Source organism: Opisthocomus hoazin, chromosome Z (assembly GCF_030867145.1).
Source record: "Opisthocomus hoazin isolate bOpiHoa1 chromosome Z, bOpiHoa1.hap1, whole genome shotgun sequence".
Lineage (NCBI taxonomy): Eukaryota > Metazoa > Chordata > Aves > Opisthocomiformes > Opisthocomidae > Opisthocomus > Opisthocomus hoazin.
Genome location: NC_134454.1, coordinates 59,056,616 through 59,077,952, shown reverse-complemented (window position 1 = coordinate 59,077,952; position 21,337 = coordinate 59,056,616). Strand labels below are relative to the sequence as shown.

Sequence of the window (21,337 nt, the reverse complement as noted above, 5' to 3'; positions counted from 1 at the left end):
GAATGTAATATACCACCCCCAAGTATATTTTTATAGACACGTTCACCCATATTTTTAGGAAACTGTAATTAACTAATTCTCATGGGTAGACAAATAACTGTGATAAGTAGCAACTTCAACTAATCTACTTAACTGTGAGAACTCTTACTATCCAAGTACTCTGCAAACAGTGCTTATGCAGACACACCTTTTACCTGGAAACCTATCACAGCACGATCTAGAACAGTACTGTCTGAGGCTTTTGCAAGAGGAATTACTGACCGAGTTCCCACTCCTGAGAGAAACCCATTCAATTAATTATTACAGACAGCCTCTGATCACTTAAAAGGCCCTGCATCTTCTCAGTAAGACAGATTCAAGAAATTTTAGACTCAATTGCTATTAAGCAAGAAAAAATGTGATCTGAAACAAGACTACAACTGCTATGAAATATCAAATTCAAAGTATCAAAAATTACACAGAACTACTGAGCATAAACAAAGCAAGTTTAAGTTAAGGCATGTCTTAAGCAGGCACCAGAGTCAACACCCTCCAGCAACAGTCAAGCAACACTTCAGAGAAGAAAGGCTCACCCTTTCTATAGCTTCTTTTTCCTGCGGTGTTACTTGAATGTAGTTCATATGACCATTTCCAGCTTCTGCTACTCCTCCAGTGCTGGCACCATCATCATTGCCACTTAAACCTTGGCGGGACTCTAGAACTGGCTCATTCAACATATGAATAAAATGTTCCTGGTGTTGGCTTATTTGCTGTGATGCATGGGAGAATAAAATAAATAAATATATTGAAATAAAGCATGTTTAAGCCCTCCAACAGGCAAGTCAGAATATTTATTTTCACTGAATTAAGTCGTCAAAAGCATGAGTGAAAAGTGATTAAATCTAACAATAAGAAATGCAATTTCATGTTTCAGTTCAATTGCAGTGACCCTTCCCTCTTCCTGATGCCCTCTGCATCTCTTACATACTCGGACTCATTTCTAATGTCATAGAAAATATGTTCTGTACAGCAACAACTGCTGAAAAGCCAACAATACAACACTGTAACTGCTATTAACACGCTATCCCAGTTAACATCAACCTATCCCTTTCTTGTACAGCTAAATCAAAATTACCAGCATTATTTTGTTGTTTTAAGATTCACCTGCAGTAGCTGAGGGTTCTCCCGTCCAATCTGCTGTAGCAATGCTGGTAACAGGGAAGGATTCTGCTGAATAATTTGTCTCATCTGCTGGAACTGAGGCTGATTTCGTAAAAACTCAAGTGGATGTCCTAAAAATCAGCAAGAAAACATACTTTTTAAAAAGCTACCAAGATTCTTAATAAAATACATACCTACACTGTAAATGTATACAAACAGGACATGAAAGTGGAAAATACACCCCTCACTGAGGAACAGAAGAGCTTGCTTCCTCACACTAACTTACTTCGGCTTTAAGCAAGAGTTCTTTATACTAAGGTTAAACAATGCATTTTCTTTTCACCCAGATTCCTCTTAAGATCCAACAGCCCTCTGTCCTTGACCTCCAGCACTTTTCTCTTTATTTCTCATCTCCAGGCAACCTCACTCAGAAACAACTACCCAGCTGGTCTTCTTTCTATGCCTGCAACAGAGTTCTCTACCTCTTGCAATACACCAGTTCTGCCCTTCTCAAGTGAGTCGTGCCTTCCCATACATCCTACACTAGGTACTGCCTTCAATGCAGCAGTGTCTAAAGCGCTCTAAAATATCCCATTCCACCCATTCTCTCTTTATGGATGATGTTGTGTATGTCTGTCACTACTACCTGTATGTTTAACACTCTGGACTCTATCAAGGCTTACATCCTGAACACCATCTCTGCCACAGCCTAAGACAGACCTTTCCTACTCCTTGATTATGCTTCCTTTATGTATTTATCTTCCTTCAAGACACCTTCCTTCAGCAGGCACCAATCACACTGTCCATGTGCTGCACTGCTGAGTGAGGAGTCCTAGGTCATGGATAAGTCTCTTAGGTGCTACACTTCATGGCCTTATTGCAGGTTTCTCCCTAGATACTTGACCTTCCAAGTGGTAAATGCATTAGTATAGTCACAGTTGACAGCGCACATTTAGCCACAGAAGTAGGAAGCCAGTGTTTAAGTGACAGAAAACACAACCCACCCCCCACTTGCAGTCTTACATTGAAATCCAGAATACTGAATCAAAGTAATTGTGCAATTTCACAGTATTTTTTAGAAACTTCATGCATTATTTCAGCTATATCCACATACGACAAGCTATTTGTTCCAAGCAAGTACCACTTGGAGTTGCCATGTTACAGCTCTTACCCAATTTGTTTTGATCAGCTCATAAGACCAGGAACTTAAAATTCACTGGAGCAGAGAATGCTTTAGTGCATGCTTTTATCACATCCTCTCAAACATAACATTTCTTACCTCCTAATGAACTAGTAGTTGTAGGTATAGTTGCTACTGCTGCTGCCACTGCTGAAGACTGAGAGGCACCAGTGCTTGCTGTTTGAGGGGTTTCAGCCACAGCCTGATTATCTCCAGGTATCCCCTAAAGCCATAGTTCACACAATTACCTACAGAATGCTAAAATACTCCATGCATTATTTAGTTTTCAAAATGAAGGAAAAAACATTAATGCTTTCACTGCAAACACAAAGCAAGATGCTGTCACAGGTATGCATTTACAACTGGAAGAGAATACTGTGAAAAGAACAATTTATTTTTTGACAGGAAAAATATGTGGTTTGTATAGTGAGGTAGTAACGCATGCACTGCATCAGCTTAAAACAGATTTTACTCCATAAACAAATACTTGCTTTGACTCCTGTTCCAAGATATCTGATAAAAGTGAAAAAGTCAAACTAAACATACTGTTACAATATGTTAGTGTTACACAAACAAAGTTAACTAACAGCAATAGAATTGTAGTACACAATGTCAACATTGAGATTACAGATGCCACACAATCTGGCAAGAAATTAAGAAGAGATATAAGAACACGGCTCTTTGGACCTCTTTCCTCAACACAACAGTGTGACAACTGTCATTTCTTGTATCTTAAGTGTGAAAAAGCTTATATGTTAAAAATAAAACAGTTAACTTGCATTTTGTTTATTTTCCATACGCAACAACTTTATGGAGGAATGAATTGCTCAGGAGGGTGAAACTGACAAAGCTAAAAAAAAAAATCAGTTACAGTAAATTAGAGTGCGGGTTATACAATCAAGACAGACCTTGCTCTATTTCCTTTCTCCTGCATGGCAATTCTTCAAACATGCCACCCTAACCATGCTTTTCCCACTGTCACTCAACTCCTGCACCAAATTTTTCCTTTCCATAGTCCTCCCAGAACCCCAGAAACCTAGGCACATTGGCACAGAACAGACACCAAGAAAGATTCCTGTATGACTACAAGCCCCAGTGGTACAGTCAAAGGAAGCTTCCCGACAGGAACCCAACAGAGGCAGACTCCACAGAGCAGTAAACATCCTGCTACACCCAGAGCAACAGTGGGAGGAGAGATGTTAAATCCAACCCCAAAGGGGCAAGACTACACAGAATCCTCTATCTCACAACACTTAGCTTCCAGGGCATCACAAAATTCCATTTTTTTTACAGTCTTCCAGCATATTCAACCCAGGTAAGTCAGTGAAGGCAGCAGCACTAGTCTACCTGAATATTTCAGATGCCTCAAATAAAGGCGGCACCCTTCAGTTCATGGACCACAAAGCATAAGCAACAGGATGGATGGAAATAATCACAGAAATTTAGTGTAACCAGGCAATGAAGATGTTTGGCAAACCTAACACAGAAATCACTGGTAGGTAATGTAGATTAAAAATCCTGCTATAACACATTCTTCATATGATATGTTCATCACCATAGCTGAACAAAAAGGACAAAAACATAGCTAATCGAAAGGCCACATCTACAAAGGGAGAACTGGACAGTACTTCAGGAAAAACCTTGCCTTATTTGTGAGGTAAGAAGCACATCAAGGTATAAATCACCTAATCATCAAATCCGTGTTTGCCACTCAGAGGAACAAATGCAAGTTTTCCCTGTCAAACACTTCATTAGTATTATATGGCTTGGTCAGCTTGCTGAACATCCTGCCCTCCACAGAGAGGGAAGAAAATGCCATTCATGACATAACTGAGGTAACTCTCTCTTACGAGTGCCTTTCAGAGCATTGCTTAAATACCTTTTCCCATCAAATCAGTCATTTCTGGGAATCTAAGTATAATGGAGGAACTGGGGTTAATCTTATGAAATTACTGGTTGATTTGACCTATTCACAGGCATATGTTGTTATTGCAATCTGTGCCCAGATAAAAGAGCACATGCTTGTTTAAACCTTAAGTTTGCTCTTGAATGGAAGCTGTATGGAAACTAGTCCAACCAAATTTACTTAGAGATGATCTGTCATCTTGAACATCATCTTTATGCTTAACTACAAGGTTGAAGTATCACTCTCCAAATAGCTGAGACTACGTACAAGTGTAATCAGACAAGACTAATGAGATGTACGTACCTTGCTCACACAGCTATCCAACAGATTAAAGCACGACAGCAACTGACATACAATTAATTCTGAATGTAAACATTTCTTGGCCAGCAAAAAGGCCATTTTTGCCTTATGGTCAATCGAACAATTGTTCACTGTTTAGTTTAGCACCAGAGGAGTTTTCAGCTGACACTGTTCTCCACAGAATAATAATCACATCAGGCTCAGCCAAGGAACATACACATTTAGAACAGGATCGTTCCAGTTGGAAGGGACCTACAATGACTTCCTCATTTCAGCTGGGACAGAGTTAATTTTCCTCACAGTAGCTGCTGTGTTAATAATACACTGTGTAATAATACACTGATGTTTTCAGTTGTTGTTAAGAAATCAAGGAGTTTTTTTCAGTTTCTCACATTCAGCTAATGAGCAGGCATGCAGGGGCTGGGAGGAGGAGGGAGAGTAGCCAGGCAGCTAGCCCAAGCTGGCCAATGGAAATATGCCATACCATAGACATTGTGCTCAGTTTATAAACAAGGGTTGGTCGGGGGTAGGAACTCTATCTTTCTCATGAGTTCGTCAAGTTCAGTGAAATCCCTGAGCTCTGGGAAATCCGCAAGCTCTGCAATTGCTGCTCAGGAACTGGCTACACAACCAGTCATTGCGCGGTAAGAAAAAGAGTATTGCGTGTAGCTGCTGTGTATTTGGATATTCTTTAGTAGTAGTCCTTTTTCTGTTGTTTTATTAAACAGTTCTTATCTCAACCCATGAATTCTGCTTCTTTCCCCACTCTTTTCCCCATCCCACTGGGCATGGGGGAGGAATGAGCCAGTGGCTGCATGATCTTCGCTGCCGACGAGCAGCTGTCTGGTGCTCAGCTGCTGGGTTAAACCACAACAACAGTCATCTAGTCCAACTGCCTGACCGCTCCTCAGCTGACCAAAAGTTCAAGCCTGTTACTAAGGGCATTGTTCAAATGCCTCTGAAACACTGATAGGCATCAGGCATCAACCATCTCTCTAGGGAGCCTGTTCAGTATTTGACCACCCTCTTGGTAAAGAAATGTTTCCTAAAAATTTCCAAACTAAGAGGCATTAGCCAATGGTCTGGTTGCTGGAGTGTCCCGGGTTTGGCCAGGACAGGGTTAATTTTCACTGGACTCCAGGAAGGGCACAGCCGGGGGGGCTGACCCCACCTGGCCAAACAGAGCCGGGTATTCCATACCATGTGCTTTCCATACCATGTGCCATCACGCTGGGTTGGGGGGGGGGGAAACGGGGCGGAGGGAACTCACTCGCTGCTCGGGAGCGGAGCGCACGGCCGTGGCGCGGTCTAGTCCGGGAGAGCGGTTCTGTTCTGCAGGCTCTGTTCTGCTGGTTTGTTTTGTGTATTCCCCTTTTCTGTGTCGTTGTTGTTCCTGTTTCCCTCTGTTTGCTGTTCTGTTAAACTGCCCTTATCCCGACCCACCAGTTTCTGCCTGTTTCTTTCCATTCTCCTCTGCATCCCGGCGAGGGGAGGGGCGGCCGCGTGGTGCTTTTGTTGCCAGCCGCAGCCAAACCATAACATGGAGGAAAGACAGCATTTCTTCCTAATTAAGGGTTAGAAAATCCTTGGGTTGAAAAGACATCTGTATCTTAACGCCCCCAAAGATGAGTCTGAGGCACAGAAAACGAAACAGCCATTTGGAATCGAGACCTCCTTTTATGATCACAGGTCAAGGATTTACACCTAGATCCTCAGCGTCGAAGCCATGAAAACTGAACAGCTTGTCATCTGAACCATGGACAACAAGTGGAATCTTCAGGGCTCTTTTAAGGAACAGCTATGCTTTAAGCATAGATACTTTCTTGACATTTTCTTTCCAACGCTTTACAGGTACCTTTGGTGTACTGATTCTTTAAACCAGGACAGTGGTATACCCTTACAGCTCTCAACATCCTAATCCTACCCTGCAGATCATATAAAAGCTAACAGTGATGATGGTTTGGAGGCAGGTAAAGTACGGAGTCAAAGAACTGTGTCATCAATGGACCAGTATCACCTAAAGAGAAGCTTTTTTGATGCAGCAGTATGATAAGGAACATGTTTATACCCCAGCAGATCAAGAACAGTTAGAATGACCACTTGAAGCAACAGATTCTTCTAGAAGGAAAACTGAAGTCTGCTAGCTAATACGGTCTCTAAGCACAACACTGTTCCTCTTCACTCCCTTTTCCAGTAGGAAGGAGAGGAAGAACAAAGAAAAGATATTCTCAGTAAAGCACAACAGGAAACAGAATGGAGCAGCTTACATAACAGAAGGATCCATTTTTAACACAGGACCTACTGAAGGAGTAGAAATGAACTGCTCCGACCAGTCAGACTTCATCTGTTTGGCAGATGTGCCATGTGTTGAACTCCATTGTAGGGATGCTCTATTTCTACTCAGGACTTCCTGAACAGAAACAAGCTAGAGCAGGAAAACACCAAACAGAGTGTGCAACAACTGCACACTGTACATGACTGGCACCTGCACAGCAAGCCCAACACAGGAGGTATTTGATTTACGGCATATGTACATATTAAATGCACAGTAAAATCAACATATTTAAGGCATGAAAAACAAATGTTTGAGATTCCAGACATTTGAGATTCCAGAGTTATGGCAGATAGATGGGAGCTACTGATTTCACCCTTAGGGCAAGACAGTATTTATCACATTTCATTGGCCTAATACCAGGAGAACTGAACGTCTTATATTTATGTACTTAGAACATCTGTCATCTGTTTAAAAACTGCAGGTTATAGAGTCTTGGGATTAATAGTGTAAGTAGCAAGCACACCAATGACTTGTAGTTGTAACTACTGAAGCAAAATTTCATTAACAAAAGGAAAGTTTTGTAACAGGAGGTAAAGATGACAGTTTTCTTATCAATCCATCAGAAATTCAATCTGCATATATTTTGCAAGGACTGGTTCACGATACCCGCCTTCAAGATTTTAATAAAGCACAGATCTGGAAAAAGGGAAAACCAAATCAGGGAAAAAATAATATGCTAGAATGAAAACTCAATGCACTGGAAATACTGATTCAGCAACACGCTCCCAGACAGGTTGTCTGTTGGTTACAGTTCACATGTCAGATTAAGGTATACAATGAGAAGTAAAAAAAAAAAAAAAGCCCCTAAAACAATTCACAAGATTTCCATTAACATGAAGCTACCCTTCTATTTGCTCTCATGTCAGTGAAGTTTATTTCACCCTCCAAACCATACCTTCTCCAAAACACTGCTTAAATTAACATAACAGTTAAATTAAGCACACTTTAAGAACATTGTGCATTATTAGTAAAAAACAATGAACTGGAACTCAAAAAAATGCCTTTGTGATAGATATTAATACTAAAATACAGCTGATGCTGTCACTAAGCTGTGACACAAAATCATTCCTTGAGCCAGCCATGGGCAGTTGAAACTGTCACTGTAGCTGGGTATACTTTACATATATATCCATGCATATCCACAAAGAATAAAAGCAAAGAAGTGACACAGGTAGCTAGGGATGACTTCATATTTCCTGTATGTCCTGGGTTTGGCCAGAACAGGGTTAATTTTCACCGGACTCCAGGAAGGGGCACAGCCGGGGGGTGGGGGCTGACCCCACCTGGCCAAACAGAGCCCAGTATTCCATACCATGTGACGTCACGCTGGGTTCCGGTGGGGGGGGCGGCGCGGCGGGAACGGACTCGCGGCTTGGGCGGGCGCAGCGCCGGTCCGGTTTCGGGAGAGCGGCTGTTGTACGGTTCGTGGTTGTGTTTTCTCCTTATTTGTATCGTTGTTGTTCCTGTTTTCCCTCTGTTTGCTGTTCTGTTAAACTGCCCTTATCCCGACCCACCAGTTTTCTGCCTGTTTCTTTCCATTCTCCTCCGCACGCCGGCGGGGGGAGGGGCGGCCGCGTGGCGATTTTGTTGCCGGCGGCAGCCGAAACCGAAACATTTAATTGGCGCCCAACGTGGGGCGGGGATAACGGCAGGGCTGAGCAGCGGGTGTTAAAACTGCTTTCTTACATTTTGTTAAATTTTGTTATACGCATTTTTCTGTGTTAAAATAGTCGCCGGTAAAAATGTTTCTGACTTTGATCAAATATCTCTGCTACGTAAATCCTTACTTGCTGTATGTGTTTGCCGCCGTGCTGTTTGTTACCTCGGGAAAGAAGATCAGGATGATGATTTTGCTGTACTGTACGATATCGACTTATGATATGATAACATCACTGTGCATGAAATTAGTCTTTTATTTGCATGCGGCACTGCGGTCATTTCCGTACCTCGGATCCTATGTCTTAGATTTTGTTAATAATCAAACCCAGTCTGTGGGGAAAACCGAAGGGGATACCTTCCCCCACTCTTTCGCCCCCCCCCCCTCTCTCCCTCAGGCTGGTCCTAACTGCTTTTGAGAATTTCGAGTACCCGTGGGATGCTCAGGGCAGCACTCTCCTTTTGTTATGCCTCCTGAATGGGTTGCAGGTTTTGTTTAGGGTTAAGCAAGTCGTTAAGAACATCGTGCAGAGACCTGCCCCGGGGCTGGATAGCTGTGAGTGGCTGGGTGTGTGGGACAGCATGGGCAGATGTCTAGAGCAGTGGGCACCTGCGGTGTGTTTTAAACTCACCCCTGAACAAATACAGAATCCGGACAATCTGGTAAAATATCTGAAAAAAGTGTGCTGCCACCCTGGGAATTCCAGAGAGACACAGATCACCACAATGTGCTGGGGTCTGGCCCACGCCTACCGAGCCCTGTTCAACACTGTTCAGTGCCTTAAAGGGGAAAGGGGGGGAAGCGAAGCGGCAGGCGCTGCAACTGGCGCTGCCCCCCCAGCCGGCCCTGCAGCCCCTCCAGCCCAGCAGGCAGTCCCAGCCCCCCCCCCGACAGGCACCACCGCTGCTGCAGCCACAGCTGCAGGGTCTGCCTCGGTTTCCCCAGCGGACACAGCAGCTGCTCCAGCCCCAGCTCCAGCCACAGACACAGTGACTGAGCCCAATGACCAACCTGTGCAGGTAGCAGTCGCCCCCGTAAAACTAAAGAAAGATGCAAAGAGAGCAGATCGCTCCAGGAGGGATGACGATGAGCCAGGGTCATCACGGGAGATAGAGACAGAGATCATCACCCGGTCCCTGTCCCTGGGCGAGCTGCGAGACATGCGGAAAGATTTCAGCCGCCATCCAGGAGAGCACATTGCCACCTGGCTGCTGCGGTGCTGGGATAACGGGGCCAGCAGCTTGGAGTTAGAGGGCAAGGAAGCCAAGCAGCTGGGATCCCTGGCCAGGGATGGGGGCATTGACAAGGCCATTGGGAAAAAAGGAACAAGTCCTCAGCCTCTGGAGGAGACTTCTGTCAGGTGTGAGGGAGAGGTATCCCTTCAGTGACGATTTTGTATGCTATCCTGGCAAGTGGACCAATATGGAAAGGGGTATTCAGTACTTGAGGGAATTGGCTGTGCGGGAGCTGGTTTACTGTGACACAGACGATGAGCAGGTACCTACAGACCCAGATGAACTCCAGTGCTCACAATCCATGTGGAGGAAGTTTGTGCGGAGTGCACCCTCCTCGCATGCCAACTCACTGGCAGTTGTAAACTGGAAAGGTAAAGACACACCAACAGTGGACGAGGTGGCTGTCAGACTCCGCCAATATGAGGAAAGTCTCTCTTCCTCCCTTGTCTCAGCTGTGGAGAAACTGGCCCGGGAGGTGCGGCAAATCAAAGAGAACATGTCCTACTCGCCACCTGTACGGGCCAGTGTCTCAGCTATTAGGGGCAAGCGTTTCCCTGCTCAGGAGAGGGAATACAGAGGCTATACACCCCGAGGCACCCTGTGGTTTTACCTGCGTGACCACGGAGAGGACATGAGGAAGTGGGATGGAAAACCCACCTCAAGTCTAGAGGCACGAGTACGTGAGTTGCGAGGTAAAACAATCACAAAAGGGGACTCTGTTAGGAAAAATGCCGCTCCAGTTTCCAAAAGCCAGCTCTCCAGACCAGGTAGACAGTTCGACCTTGATTCCGATCCTCTGGAGGGGACCTCCAAGTCATTTTTACAGCAGGTGAGCAGCAATTTCTCTGACGAGGATTAGAGGGGCCCTGCCTCCAGCCAGGTGGAGGAAAGGGACAACCGTGTCTATTGGACGGTGTGGATTCGGTGGCCTGGCACGTCAGATCCACAAGAGTATAAAGCTCTAGTGGACACTGGTGCACAGTGTACTTTAATGCCATCAGAGTTCAAAGGGTCAGAGTCCATTTGCATTTCTGGAGTGACAGGGGGGTCCCAAGAGCTGAGTCTACTGGAGGCTGAAGTGAGCCTCACTGGGCAGGACTGGCAGAAGCACCCCATTGTAACTGGCCCCGAGGCTCCGTGCATCCTTGGGATAGACTATCTTAGGAGAGGCTATTTCAAGGACCCAAAGGGGTATCGGTGGGCTTTTGGCATAGCTGCTGTGGAGACGGAAGAAATTAAACAGCTGTCCATTTTGCCTGGTCTCTCGGAGGATCCTTCCGTTGTGGGGTTGCTGAGGGTTGAAGAACAACAGGTACCCATCGCGACCACAACGGTGCACCGGCGACAGTATCGTACCAACCGAGACTCCCTTCTCCCCATTCATCAGCTGATCCGCCAGCTGGAGAGTCAAGGAGTGATCACCAAAACTCGCTCACCCTTTAATAGTCCCATATGGCCAGTGAGAAAATCTACTGGAGAGTGGAGACTGACAATAGACTACCGTGGCCTGAATGAAGTCACACCACCACTGAGTGCTGCCGTGCCAGACATGCTAGAACTTCAATATCAGCTGGAGTCAAAGGCAGCCAAGTGGTACGCTACAATTGACATCGCTAATGCATTCTTCTCCATCCCTTTGGCAGCAGAGTGCAGGCCACAGTTTGCTTTCACCTGGAGGGGCATCCAGTACACCTGGAATCGACTGCCCCAGGGGTGGAAACACAGTCCCACCATTTGCCATGGACTAATCCAGACTGCACTGGAAAAGGGTGAAGCCCCAGAACATCTGCAGTACATCGATGACATCATTATATGGGGCGACACAGCGGAGGAGGTTTTCGAGAAAGGGGAGAAAATAGTTCAGATCCTTCTGAAAGCCGGTTTCGCCATTAAGCGAAGTAAAGGGACCTGCGCAAGAGATCCAGTTTTTGGGAATAAAATGGCAGGATGGGCGCCGTCAAATCCCAATGGATGTCATCAACAAAATAGCAGCTATGTCTCCACCAACCAGCAAAAAGGAAGCACAGGCCTTCCTGGGTGTTGTGGGTTTTTGGAGGATGCACATCCCAAATTATAGCCAGATTGTAAGTCCTCTGTACCACGTGACCCGGAAGAAGAATGATTTTGAATGGGGCCCTGAGCAACGACAGGCATTTGAACAGATTAAACGGGAGATAGTTCATGCCGTAGCCCTTGGTCCAGTCCGGTCAGGGCAAGATGTTAAAAACGTGCTCTACACCGCAGCCGGGGAGAATGGCCCAACCTGGAGTCTCTGGCAGAAAGCACCAGGGGAGACTCGAGGTCGACCCCTGGGGTTCTGGAGCCGGGGATACAAAGGATCCGAGGCCCGCTATACTCCCACTGAAAAAGAGATTCTGGCAGCATATGAAGGCGTTCGAGCTGCTTCAGAAGTGGTCGGCACTGAAGCACAGCTCCTCCTAGCACCACGATTGCCGGTCCTGGGCTGGATGTTCAAAGAGAGGGTCCCCTCTACGCATCATGCCACCGATGCTACGTGGAGTAAGTGGGTCGCTCTGATCACCCAGCGTGCTCGAATGGGAAACCCCAGTCGCCCAGGAATTCTGGAGGTAATCATGGACTGGCCAGAAGGCAAAGATTTTGGAGCATCGCCAGAGGAGGAGGTGACACGTGCTGAAGAGGCCCCACTGTATAACCAGCTGCCAGAAGATAAGAAACAGTATGCCCTGTTCACGGATGGGTCCTGTCGCATTGTGGGGAAGCAGCGGAGGTGGAAGGCTGCTGTATGGAGCCCTACACGACAAGTCGCGGAAACTGCCGAGGGAGAAGGTGAGTCCAGCCAGTTTGCAGAGGTGAAAGCCATCCAGCTGGCTTTAGACATTGCCAGTCGAGAGAAGTGGCCAGTGCTCTATCTTTACACTGACTCTTGGATGGTGGCCAATGCCTTGTGGGGGTGGCTGCAGCAATGGAAGAAGAACAACTGGCAGCGCAGAGGCAAACCTATCTGGGCTGCCCCATTGTGGCAAGATATTGCTGCCCGGCTAGAGCAGTTGGCTGTAAAAGTCCGTCACGTGGACGCCCACGTCCCTAAGAGTCGGGCCACTGAAGAACATCAAAACAACCACCAGGTAGATCAGGCTGCTAAGACTGAAGTGGCTCAGGTGGATCTGGACTGGCAACATAAGGGTGAACTCTTTATAGCTCGGTGGGCCCATGACACCTCGGGCCACCAAGGAAGAGACGCGACATACAGATGGGCTCGTGACCGAGGGGTGGACTTGACCATGGACACTATTGCACAGGTTATCCATGAATGTGAGACATGCGCTGCAATCAAGCAAGCTAAGCGGGTAAAGCCTCAGTGGTATGGAGGACGATGGCTAAAATATAAATATGGGGAGGCTTGGCAGATTGACTACATCACACTGCCACAAACCCGCCAAGGCAAGCGCTATGTGCTCACAATGGTGGAGGCCACCACCGGATGGCTGGAAACCTACCCTGTGCCCCATGCCACCGCCCGGAATACCATCCTGGGCCTGGAAAAACAAGTCCTGTGGCGACATGGCACTCCCGAAAGAATCGAGTCGGACAATGGGACTCACTTTCGCAACAGCCTCATAGACACCTGGGCCAAAGAACACGGTATTGAGTGGGTGTATCACATCCCCTACCATGCACCAGCCTCTGGAAAGATTGAACGTTACAATGGGCTGCTAAAAACCACTTTGAGGGCAATGGGGGGTGGGACTTTCAAAAATTGGGATACCCATTTAGCAAAGGCCACCTGGTTGGTTAACACCAGAGGGTCCACCAACCGGGCTGGTCCTGCCCAGTCAAAACCTCAGCGCCCAGTAGAAGGGGATAAAGTCCCTGTAGTGCACATGCGGAACATGTTAGGGAAGACGGTTTGGGTCAGTCCTGCCTCGGGCAAAGGCAAGCCCGTCCGCGGGATTGCTTTTGCTCAAGGACCTGGGTGTACCTGGTGGGTAATGCGGAAGGATGGGGAAGTCCGATGTGTACCTCATGGGGATTTAATTTTGGGCGAGAATAGTCCATAAATAAATTGTATAAAGTTAGTTGTTAAATAACCCTGTCACTGTCTGTTATCACTGTTATAATTGTTATATTTTGTACCAGTAGTAGCATAGTAAGAATCGTCCAGATTAAAGAAGGATGGACTTTTTCGATGAAAACCTAGCAGAGCACAGCGATGATGGAACTGGACCTGGTTTTCAACAACTGGCATCCAGCAACTTCATCAAGATCAACATCTCCTGCAGACTGTGGGCACGGGCCACACCAGATACATCAGCCGTGAGCTCCGGATGCAGCAAGTGACCACCCATCACCACACATCACCTCCCCTGCCACGGAAGACCATAACGACAGATGGAGCCTGAAGTCATGGATTAAATGAACTCAATGGACACTTTAGAGTGATGATCCATAGACTAAAGGAATGATATCTGGAGACAGGAGAAGTGGTGGTGATCAACCGGACAGTGGGGGACCTGGGCATGACGTAGATGGTATGGAATAAGGGGTGGATAATGTCCTGGGTTTGGCCAGAACAGGGTTAATTTTCACCGGACTCCAGGAAGGGGCACAGCCGGGGGGTGGGGGCTGACCCCACCTGGCCAAACAGAGCCCAGTATTCCATACCATGTGACGTCACGCTGGGTTCCGGTGAGGGGGGCGGCGCGGCGGGAACGGACTCGCGGCTTGGGCGGGCGCAGCGCCGGTCCGGTTTCGGGAGAGCGGCTGTTGTACGGTTCGTGGTTGTGTTTTCTCCTTATTTGTATCGTTGTTGTTCCTGTTTTCCCTCTGTTTGCTGTTCTGTTAAACTGCCCTTATCCCGACCCACCAGTTTTCTGCCTGTTTCTTTCCATTCTCCTCCGCACGCCGGCGGGGGGAGGGGCGGCCGCGTGGCGATTTTGTTGCCGGCGGCAGCCGAAACCGAAACACTGTAACACATCAAAACCAAATCTCAGCCTTCCAGATGTTCTACTTAGAGATACTGTTCATCTATGAACATGTATTACTTCCACTGACTGGATAAAAAATAATAAAAGTAATCAAATAACAAGTAAATCAAAAGTTAAAATTCTTTAGTGAGGACGAAATAAAAAGTGAAAGAACAGAATGTAGGTAAAATAAACTGCTCACCATTAAAAGGTATTCCACTGCTCTGTCAGGATTGTTGAAGCTGGCTCTCAGCGCCGCAATTACTTGTTCTCGTTCATAGCCCATTGACATGATCTCAGTCACCATATTCTCATAGGACTGACCTGTCACTAGAAGTAACATGATGACCATTTTAAGGGAATAAGGCATAAAAGTACAGAAAAATTCCAACATATAAATTCCATTTCTACCCAAATTTGAGGCGTTCATTGAAGAGTAAAGAATAGCTCATATTAAACTTGCCGTGGTTCTGTTGCTTTAACTCTAAATATATTCTGGTGGTTTCATTATGCATTTGACTGGAATAGTAGAGGGTAATGAACACAATAAAAAATTCTACTGAACAAAGCAGCACTTGTGACACTTCTGTACTCACAACTGAAGTAATATTCCCTCTCTATGCCTTCATCTAAAGTCAAGGGCATCCCCACACTTAATATTCAATTCCTGATGTAATCAAGAAAAGTCTCCTGCAGTGTAGGTTTGGAAATTCAGCTTTCTAGGCAGAAATTTGCCTGTCAAACTGTTAGCCATTGAAGTTTTTCCAAATGAAGACTTTACACTACGCTATGGTTAGAGAGATGACAAATAGCGATGACCAAGTTACAACTGTACTTTGCTACATGCTGGGGATGATAACCAAAGTCATTTAATCACTTAACATGGACCAACTCAATCTGGCAGAACACTTGAAGTTATATCTAGGAAAGTCACTCAAGACCTCATTGAGGGTTCAGGAGAACAAGTTCTCTCATTTAATTCACATATATTTGACTAGACTTCCATCACATCAAATCCCCCACCTCTTACAGCATAAATGGAATAAAACTGGCCCACACCTGCAGCTATCAAGACAAAAGAGTGCACACACTATATATGCAGCAATTTAAGGACAACTGATCACTACACTAATGGTATTGTGGGGAAAATTGTTATCTCTTTTCATAATCCAATTTATTTCTCTTCCTTAAAGCAGGTTTAACAATCCAAAAAAATAAGTATTCTACTATAAATCGTAACAGAGCAACATAGAATCATAGAAAGTTTAGAGTTGGAAGGGACCCCTAGAGGTCATCTAGTCCATCCCCGCCACAGCAAGCAGGGACACCACTAACTAGATCAGGTTGCTCAGAGCCCTGTCCAACCTGGTCTTGAATGTTTCCAGGGATGGGGCCTCCACTACCTCTCTGGGCAACCCGTTCCAGCGTTTCACATCTTAAAGACTATCTTCCCATGCAAAAACAGAAAAAAAAAACCCCAAACCCAGGCATTAAAATAGCATTTCCTTCCTTCGATAAAGGTATTCCTGATCTCAGTGGAACCCTACTACTGACTCTAACACCAGCAAGCTGGTTAGTGGCAGGAGAGTTACTTCATTAACAGTCACCATAAAACACAATAGATTTAAAATTGTAGAGGAAAAAATACTGCTACAGCTACTCTGTTAAGACAAGCAAGTCACACTTAAAAGAACCAAAGAAAATATGAAATTTATTTTCCCTTAGGGAGAAGGTATTTAACTAAAGCCAACATTAACATAACCACATTGCTTGATTTTTAAAGAATGCTTCTAAATAATCAGGCGATGTATGACCGAGGGCAATATACTCCAGAACAAATAAAAAACAGGCCCAGCCCAAGGACACTTTTGCATTATGCATAAAGATAAATAATCAATTTACAACCCTTGACTAATTTGACTATTTGTTGTTCAGACTTCAAAATAATAGTACCAACCTGAGTTTAAGGAATGGTAAGTTTGTGTCTTCATATACAGCTACAAGATCAATCATTTTACATCTACCTTCATTTTTTCAAAGACACAAAAAACCCCCATCACCTAAACTTCGCTCTAAACATATGTATTTCTGTACATATCTTCAGAAAAACAAAAAATCTAAGCCAACAATTGTCCAAACATGGTGATTTCACTAGTTTACCTTTACTATTGCTAACAAACTAATCCAGGTAAACAGAAGACAGAACAGCTTTTGATCCAATTAGTTACTACTTAAGCATTTCTGTAGTGCTTTTTCAGTGTGAGCTAGGTAGAGACTACAACAGTATGAGAGATTTGGTACAGAAAAAGAAGATACAAGAAGGTCGACTTGCTCTAGACAGATTGCTACATCAGCCATAATCAATAGCCAAAGAAGGAAACGATTACTGAGAATGTAGGCACATCTACTCCATATACTGTCTACTTACACGAATTGTAAAAGACCAAGAATAGTAATCCAGGAACTGCACACCAGAAATGTCATGATACAGAGTCAGGCCTATCTCTACATAGTGCTACTGTGAATGCTTATGAGGTCAATGCTGAACTGATTCTGCTCTTTGCTTTTGTCTTTCAAATAACATTTTAAAGATAGATTAACTTTCAAATCCAGTTCATCACATTCCCTACAAGAATTGTTGTCCCATCCCCTAAAGAAAGCTTAGGCTGCTCCAGTGAATGATACGGTTGCACAGGGCACTCTATGTAGGACATAAAGCCATGTCAGTTTTCAGTCAGCATACCTAACTGAAAACAAAAGCAATTCAGTAGAAACCAATCCCCATTTTTAAAGGGAAGTAAATTATCTTCAGACAGCGTAATTGAGAAGTCACAGAAAGAAGATGCCTAGGATCCTACCTAGGATGTAAAAGCATACTACGTGAATTTGTGCAAGCAAATTCCTTTTAAGACAGTTTCTGAAGAAAAAGAATCACAGACTTCATGACTACTGCCTTTGAAAATTTTTTTGGCATATAACCCTTGCAGTATTGCTTATCCAGGAAATTACACTTAATGCCTGTTACTTCCAAACTGTTAGGGACACAGGGGTTTACTGTATCAGATACCAATCAAAGAACTTTTACATAAAATGGATAACGAGCTGATGCTCTCCTGCTACATTGAAAGGAGGTGGTTTTTTTCAGTTCTGAAGATAAGTGAATAAAGACCACTACTTTAATTCAACTTCTTGGTCATCATTGTTAACCTGAGTATTTGTGATGTCCACACCTTGGCCACTAAGGTACAATGAATGGTTAATGAAACTTTCAACATCTTTGGCAGCAGTAATCACTTCAAAAACGTAACAGAACTTGGCCGGTTTTCTCCTACAGCATCTATCAGATATTTCAGCTCATACATTTCTTTAGACTTAAACAGTATGTCATAACATAATACCTAAGCTGCAGTTAGACAGAACTAAACCTGGTGGCTCCCACCAATACCAGTAAAACATTACTGCTGCTCCTAAATCAGCTTGGGCTACTTAATCACACTTGCCTCCAATATATACATACACTCCTGCACAAAAATGTATGAGAAACTCTTTAATTAGTTTAATGTTTTGTACCAAGTTGCAACTTAATGTTTGCAGAGATAAGACAAAATAAAAAATCCAGCTTCCCCTTATTTCTGTGCCATAATTTGCTACACTTTATTCCCCTCCAAAAAATTTAAGTAGGAGTAAGGAGTTGTGGGTTTGCCTATCAATTTCCTAGCCACCAGAATCAGCATAAATGAGGGGCAGAACTTTCTATTGGTTTTACCCTGTTTATTCCACTGAGAAACAAAGACATTTAAACTGTCACAAGAAAAGTGAATTGACTGTAAGTATATAGAGGCATTCACTCCTCAACCCAGAGAGCAGCAGATTTGGTGAATTTAGCTAGTCTAAATGTGTCAAAAGACAATACTGTCAAAGCTGGAACCAGTGAATAATAAATCAGCCATATTATCACAACTGCACACTGGGAAGCAAAGGTGAAAAGAAACGCATATACATATTTACATCCAACCTTCCACCCAAGCCACTTGAAACTGAATAGTTAGAAGAGAAATTATGGCAAATGGGGGAAAAACCCCCAGAAACAATAAGGATCTTCCTTTAACACAATAAAAATAAATGAAGTGAAATATTCTTCAGTAAAGAAGTTCTTGATGCTGGTTCTAAGATACCAACTTCAGGTCTTAGAGAAGAGTACTTTGATTATAACTTTAACCATGACAGATACAGAAGAGAATGCCAATATCTGCTAATCCGTCATTTGTTTCTGCTGCACCAAAATAACGTCTACATTAAAAAAACACTCCACTTACCAAGTGCACTTATAGCATCCTCAAAAAGATTTGATCGAGATGTATCACCTGTTGTACTGTAAGATGAAGACAAGTGCAATGGTAATTACAAAACTTTGGAAAACTTCCTGTTTTTCAAAAAAAGCAGCAGCAGCTGTAACTCTAATAGCCCCTTTTGTATATAGAAAACCAACAAAGCTTTCCAAAGTGCTCTCTTGATCTTATACTGACACCAGATTTTACAAACTTACAATGCTACCGTTTTTAACACTTGCAGGTCAACCTTCCCCCCTACCCCCCAAAAGTTTGGCTCTTGCCCATCTGCTTAGGGATTAGCCATCTGCGTGCTTGGATTCTGAAAAGCACACAGCAGTCTCACTGACTACTTCTCCATAGTCACCAGTTTGACCTCGATGAGGACCCAAGGAGGTCAGCGGCAAGCACTTACTAAAATCTCAGTATCCTACTCTCCTAGTAATAAAAACTGCTAACATTTGCAATTGCTCCATCACAAGTTACTAATGCTATTAAATTACAGGATTAAAGGCTCGCCTCCATGAACACCAACGAATACAGAGGCACAACATCAGGCAGAGGAACCCCAGTTAACTCCAGTCAGAGCCAAGGGTGCCCCTTTCCTGGCTCCTCCCAGGCCCTTGGTCTCGGGGTGACATCTCCGACGGGTCAACAGGAGAGGCTCTCCAGGTGTCCTTACAGACCAAGGGTATTACTGCCTACAGGGTGGTGCAACTCACCATGGGGTGCCACGAAAAAGCCTTTTGGGATTGTGCAAGACTTATTATGGGATATCTAGGGGCAGAATCAAAGGCAGGGAAATGGAAGCATCAAGGCACCCCACAAGATGAAAAGTGTGGGTGAAGAGAGTGAAAAAAGCAGAGAAAGGGCCAGACACATGTAAACAGCACTTGCCTGGCCATGCCCTGCACCTGATCACCAGTCCATCTTGCCTCCTAATTAAATTCCTTTTCTAACTATTTTTCATGCTGGGGGGTCTCTCTATGCTACATGTATGCTACATGTATGTACATGTCTGTATGGCAGTCTAAGTGCCCACAACTGGGCAGGGAACCACGAGTCAGAGGGATAAACCCATCTGCAGAGTCAGCAACTGCAGACACCAGACACTGTGGAAGTCTCAGTGCCAGCAACTGAAGAAGGGACCACAGGGGTCCATGCGGCTGCGATGTTGGCAACTGGAGAGACTACAGTGCATGCATATTCTATGATGCATACATTGGCATGTGCAATCCCCAGCAAGCATCAAGCTTGACTACAGTGAGCAAGGTAAGAGGCTTGAGAGCCGGGTATTGAATGGCTCTAAGTCAGAGGCAGCTGCTGGAGAGACTGGGAGGTCTGAAAGAGAAGCTGTTGGTAAGACTGTAATGTCTGGGTGTCAGCTCCTGGTAAGGTCATAGGTCTCAACCAGCCAGTGGAGAAATCTGTCTGTGTGTCCATGAACGAGGCAACTGGGTGACCAGGGGATCTAGGGACTACCTACCAGGTTCAGTGCATGTTTGCAGCCAGTTCCTGGATGGATCCGCCAAGTGTGCATGTACGCATGTATGCATATGTATCAGCAACTGGAGCATGGATGCAGGGCTCAGGCAGTTGCATGGTCCAGGTACCAAAACCTTGTGAGACTGGGGAAATCTAGGGGCCAGCTAACGGAATGGACTGTCTAAGGCCAGCTACTGGAGAAATTCGTATTGTTTGTTTGTATGTTTGTACACAGGTATTTTGCACTAGTGGGCTTTGCCCTGAGCAGCGAGAGGGGAACAGGATGTGCTTGCCAGTGCTGTATGGTTGCTTGAGTGCTGTTTTTTTCTGCCTGTGTTGACATATGTGGCCAGCCATATATATAGGTATATACATACTGTGTGTATATACTGGGAATATATGTTCAGTCTTGATACTTGATAGACCTTGGGACACAGAGCTGCAGCAGCCTTGCATCTATCAGGCTACCAGAGTCCACAACTCTTTTCAGCAAGTGAAAGATCATCAGATTAGTCTGAATCAGTTTTTAGAAGACAGCATTAAAAATCTGACATTTACAGACGATGCATTTTTTTATGTGAGAAAAAATTTTTTCCAATGCCTCACTGGTATCTACCACTACATTTACAACTGAAAAAGATCAAAGGTGAAACACAACACCAGCTTGCCTGGCCATGGCTCAATCAATCTTCACCAGCCTTAGTAATTTAACTTCTAATGCAAATCAGAAACAAGTAGTACTCACTGAAACCAAGGCAGGTGATAATTACAGTGTATTTGTTAAATTATTCTCTTGCTTCCTGTTAAGTAGGTACATTGAGGCAA

At 44.7% G+C, this 21,337-nt stretch overlaps 1 protein-coding gene across 1 annotated transcript in view; it reads right to left on the bottom strand.

The window, feature by feature from the left end:
• The window catches only part of RAD23B (RAD23 nucleotide excision repair protein B), a 40,270-nt gene that overhangs the window by 2,887 nt on the left and 16,046 nt on the right, over nucleotides 1-21,337 (bottom strand). Inside the window, exons 5-9 of the mRNA XM_075410547.1 lie at nucleotides 19,016-19,071; nucleotides 14,902-15,029; nucleotides 2,420-2,543; nucleotides 1,144-1,271; nucleotides 573-749 (exon numbers count right to left, since the gene is read on the bottom strand). Coding sequence (XP_075266662.1) covers nucleotides 573-749; nucleotides 1,144-1,271; nucleotides 2,420-2,543; nucleotides 14,902-15,029; nucleotides 19,016-19,071 — 613 coding nt within the window. The remainder of the gene's footprint in view (nucleotides 1-572; nucleotides 750-1,143; nucleotides 1,272-2,419; nucleotides 2,544-14,901; nucleotides 15,030-19,015; nucleotides 19,072-21,337) is intronic.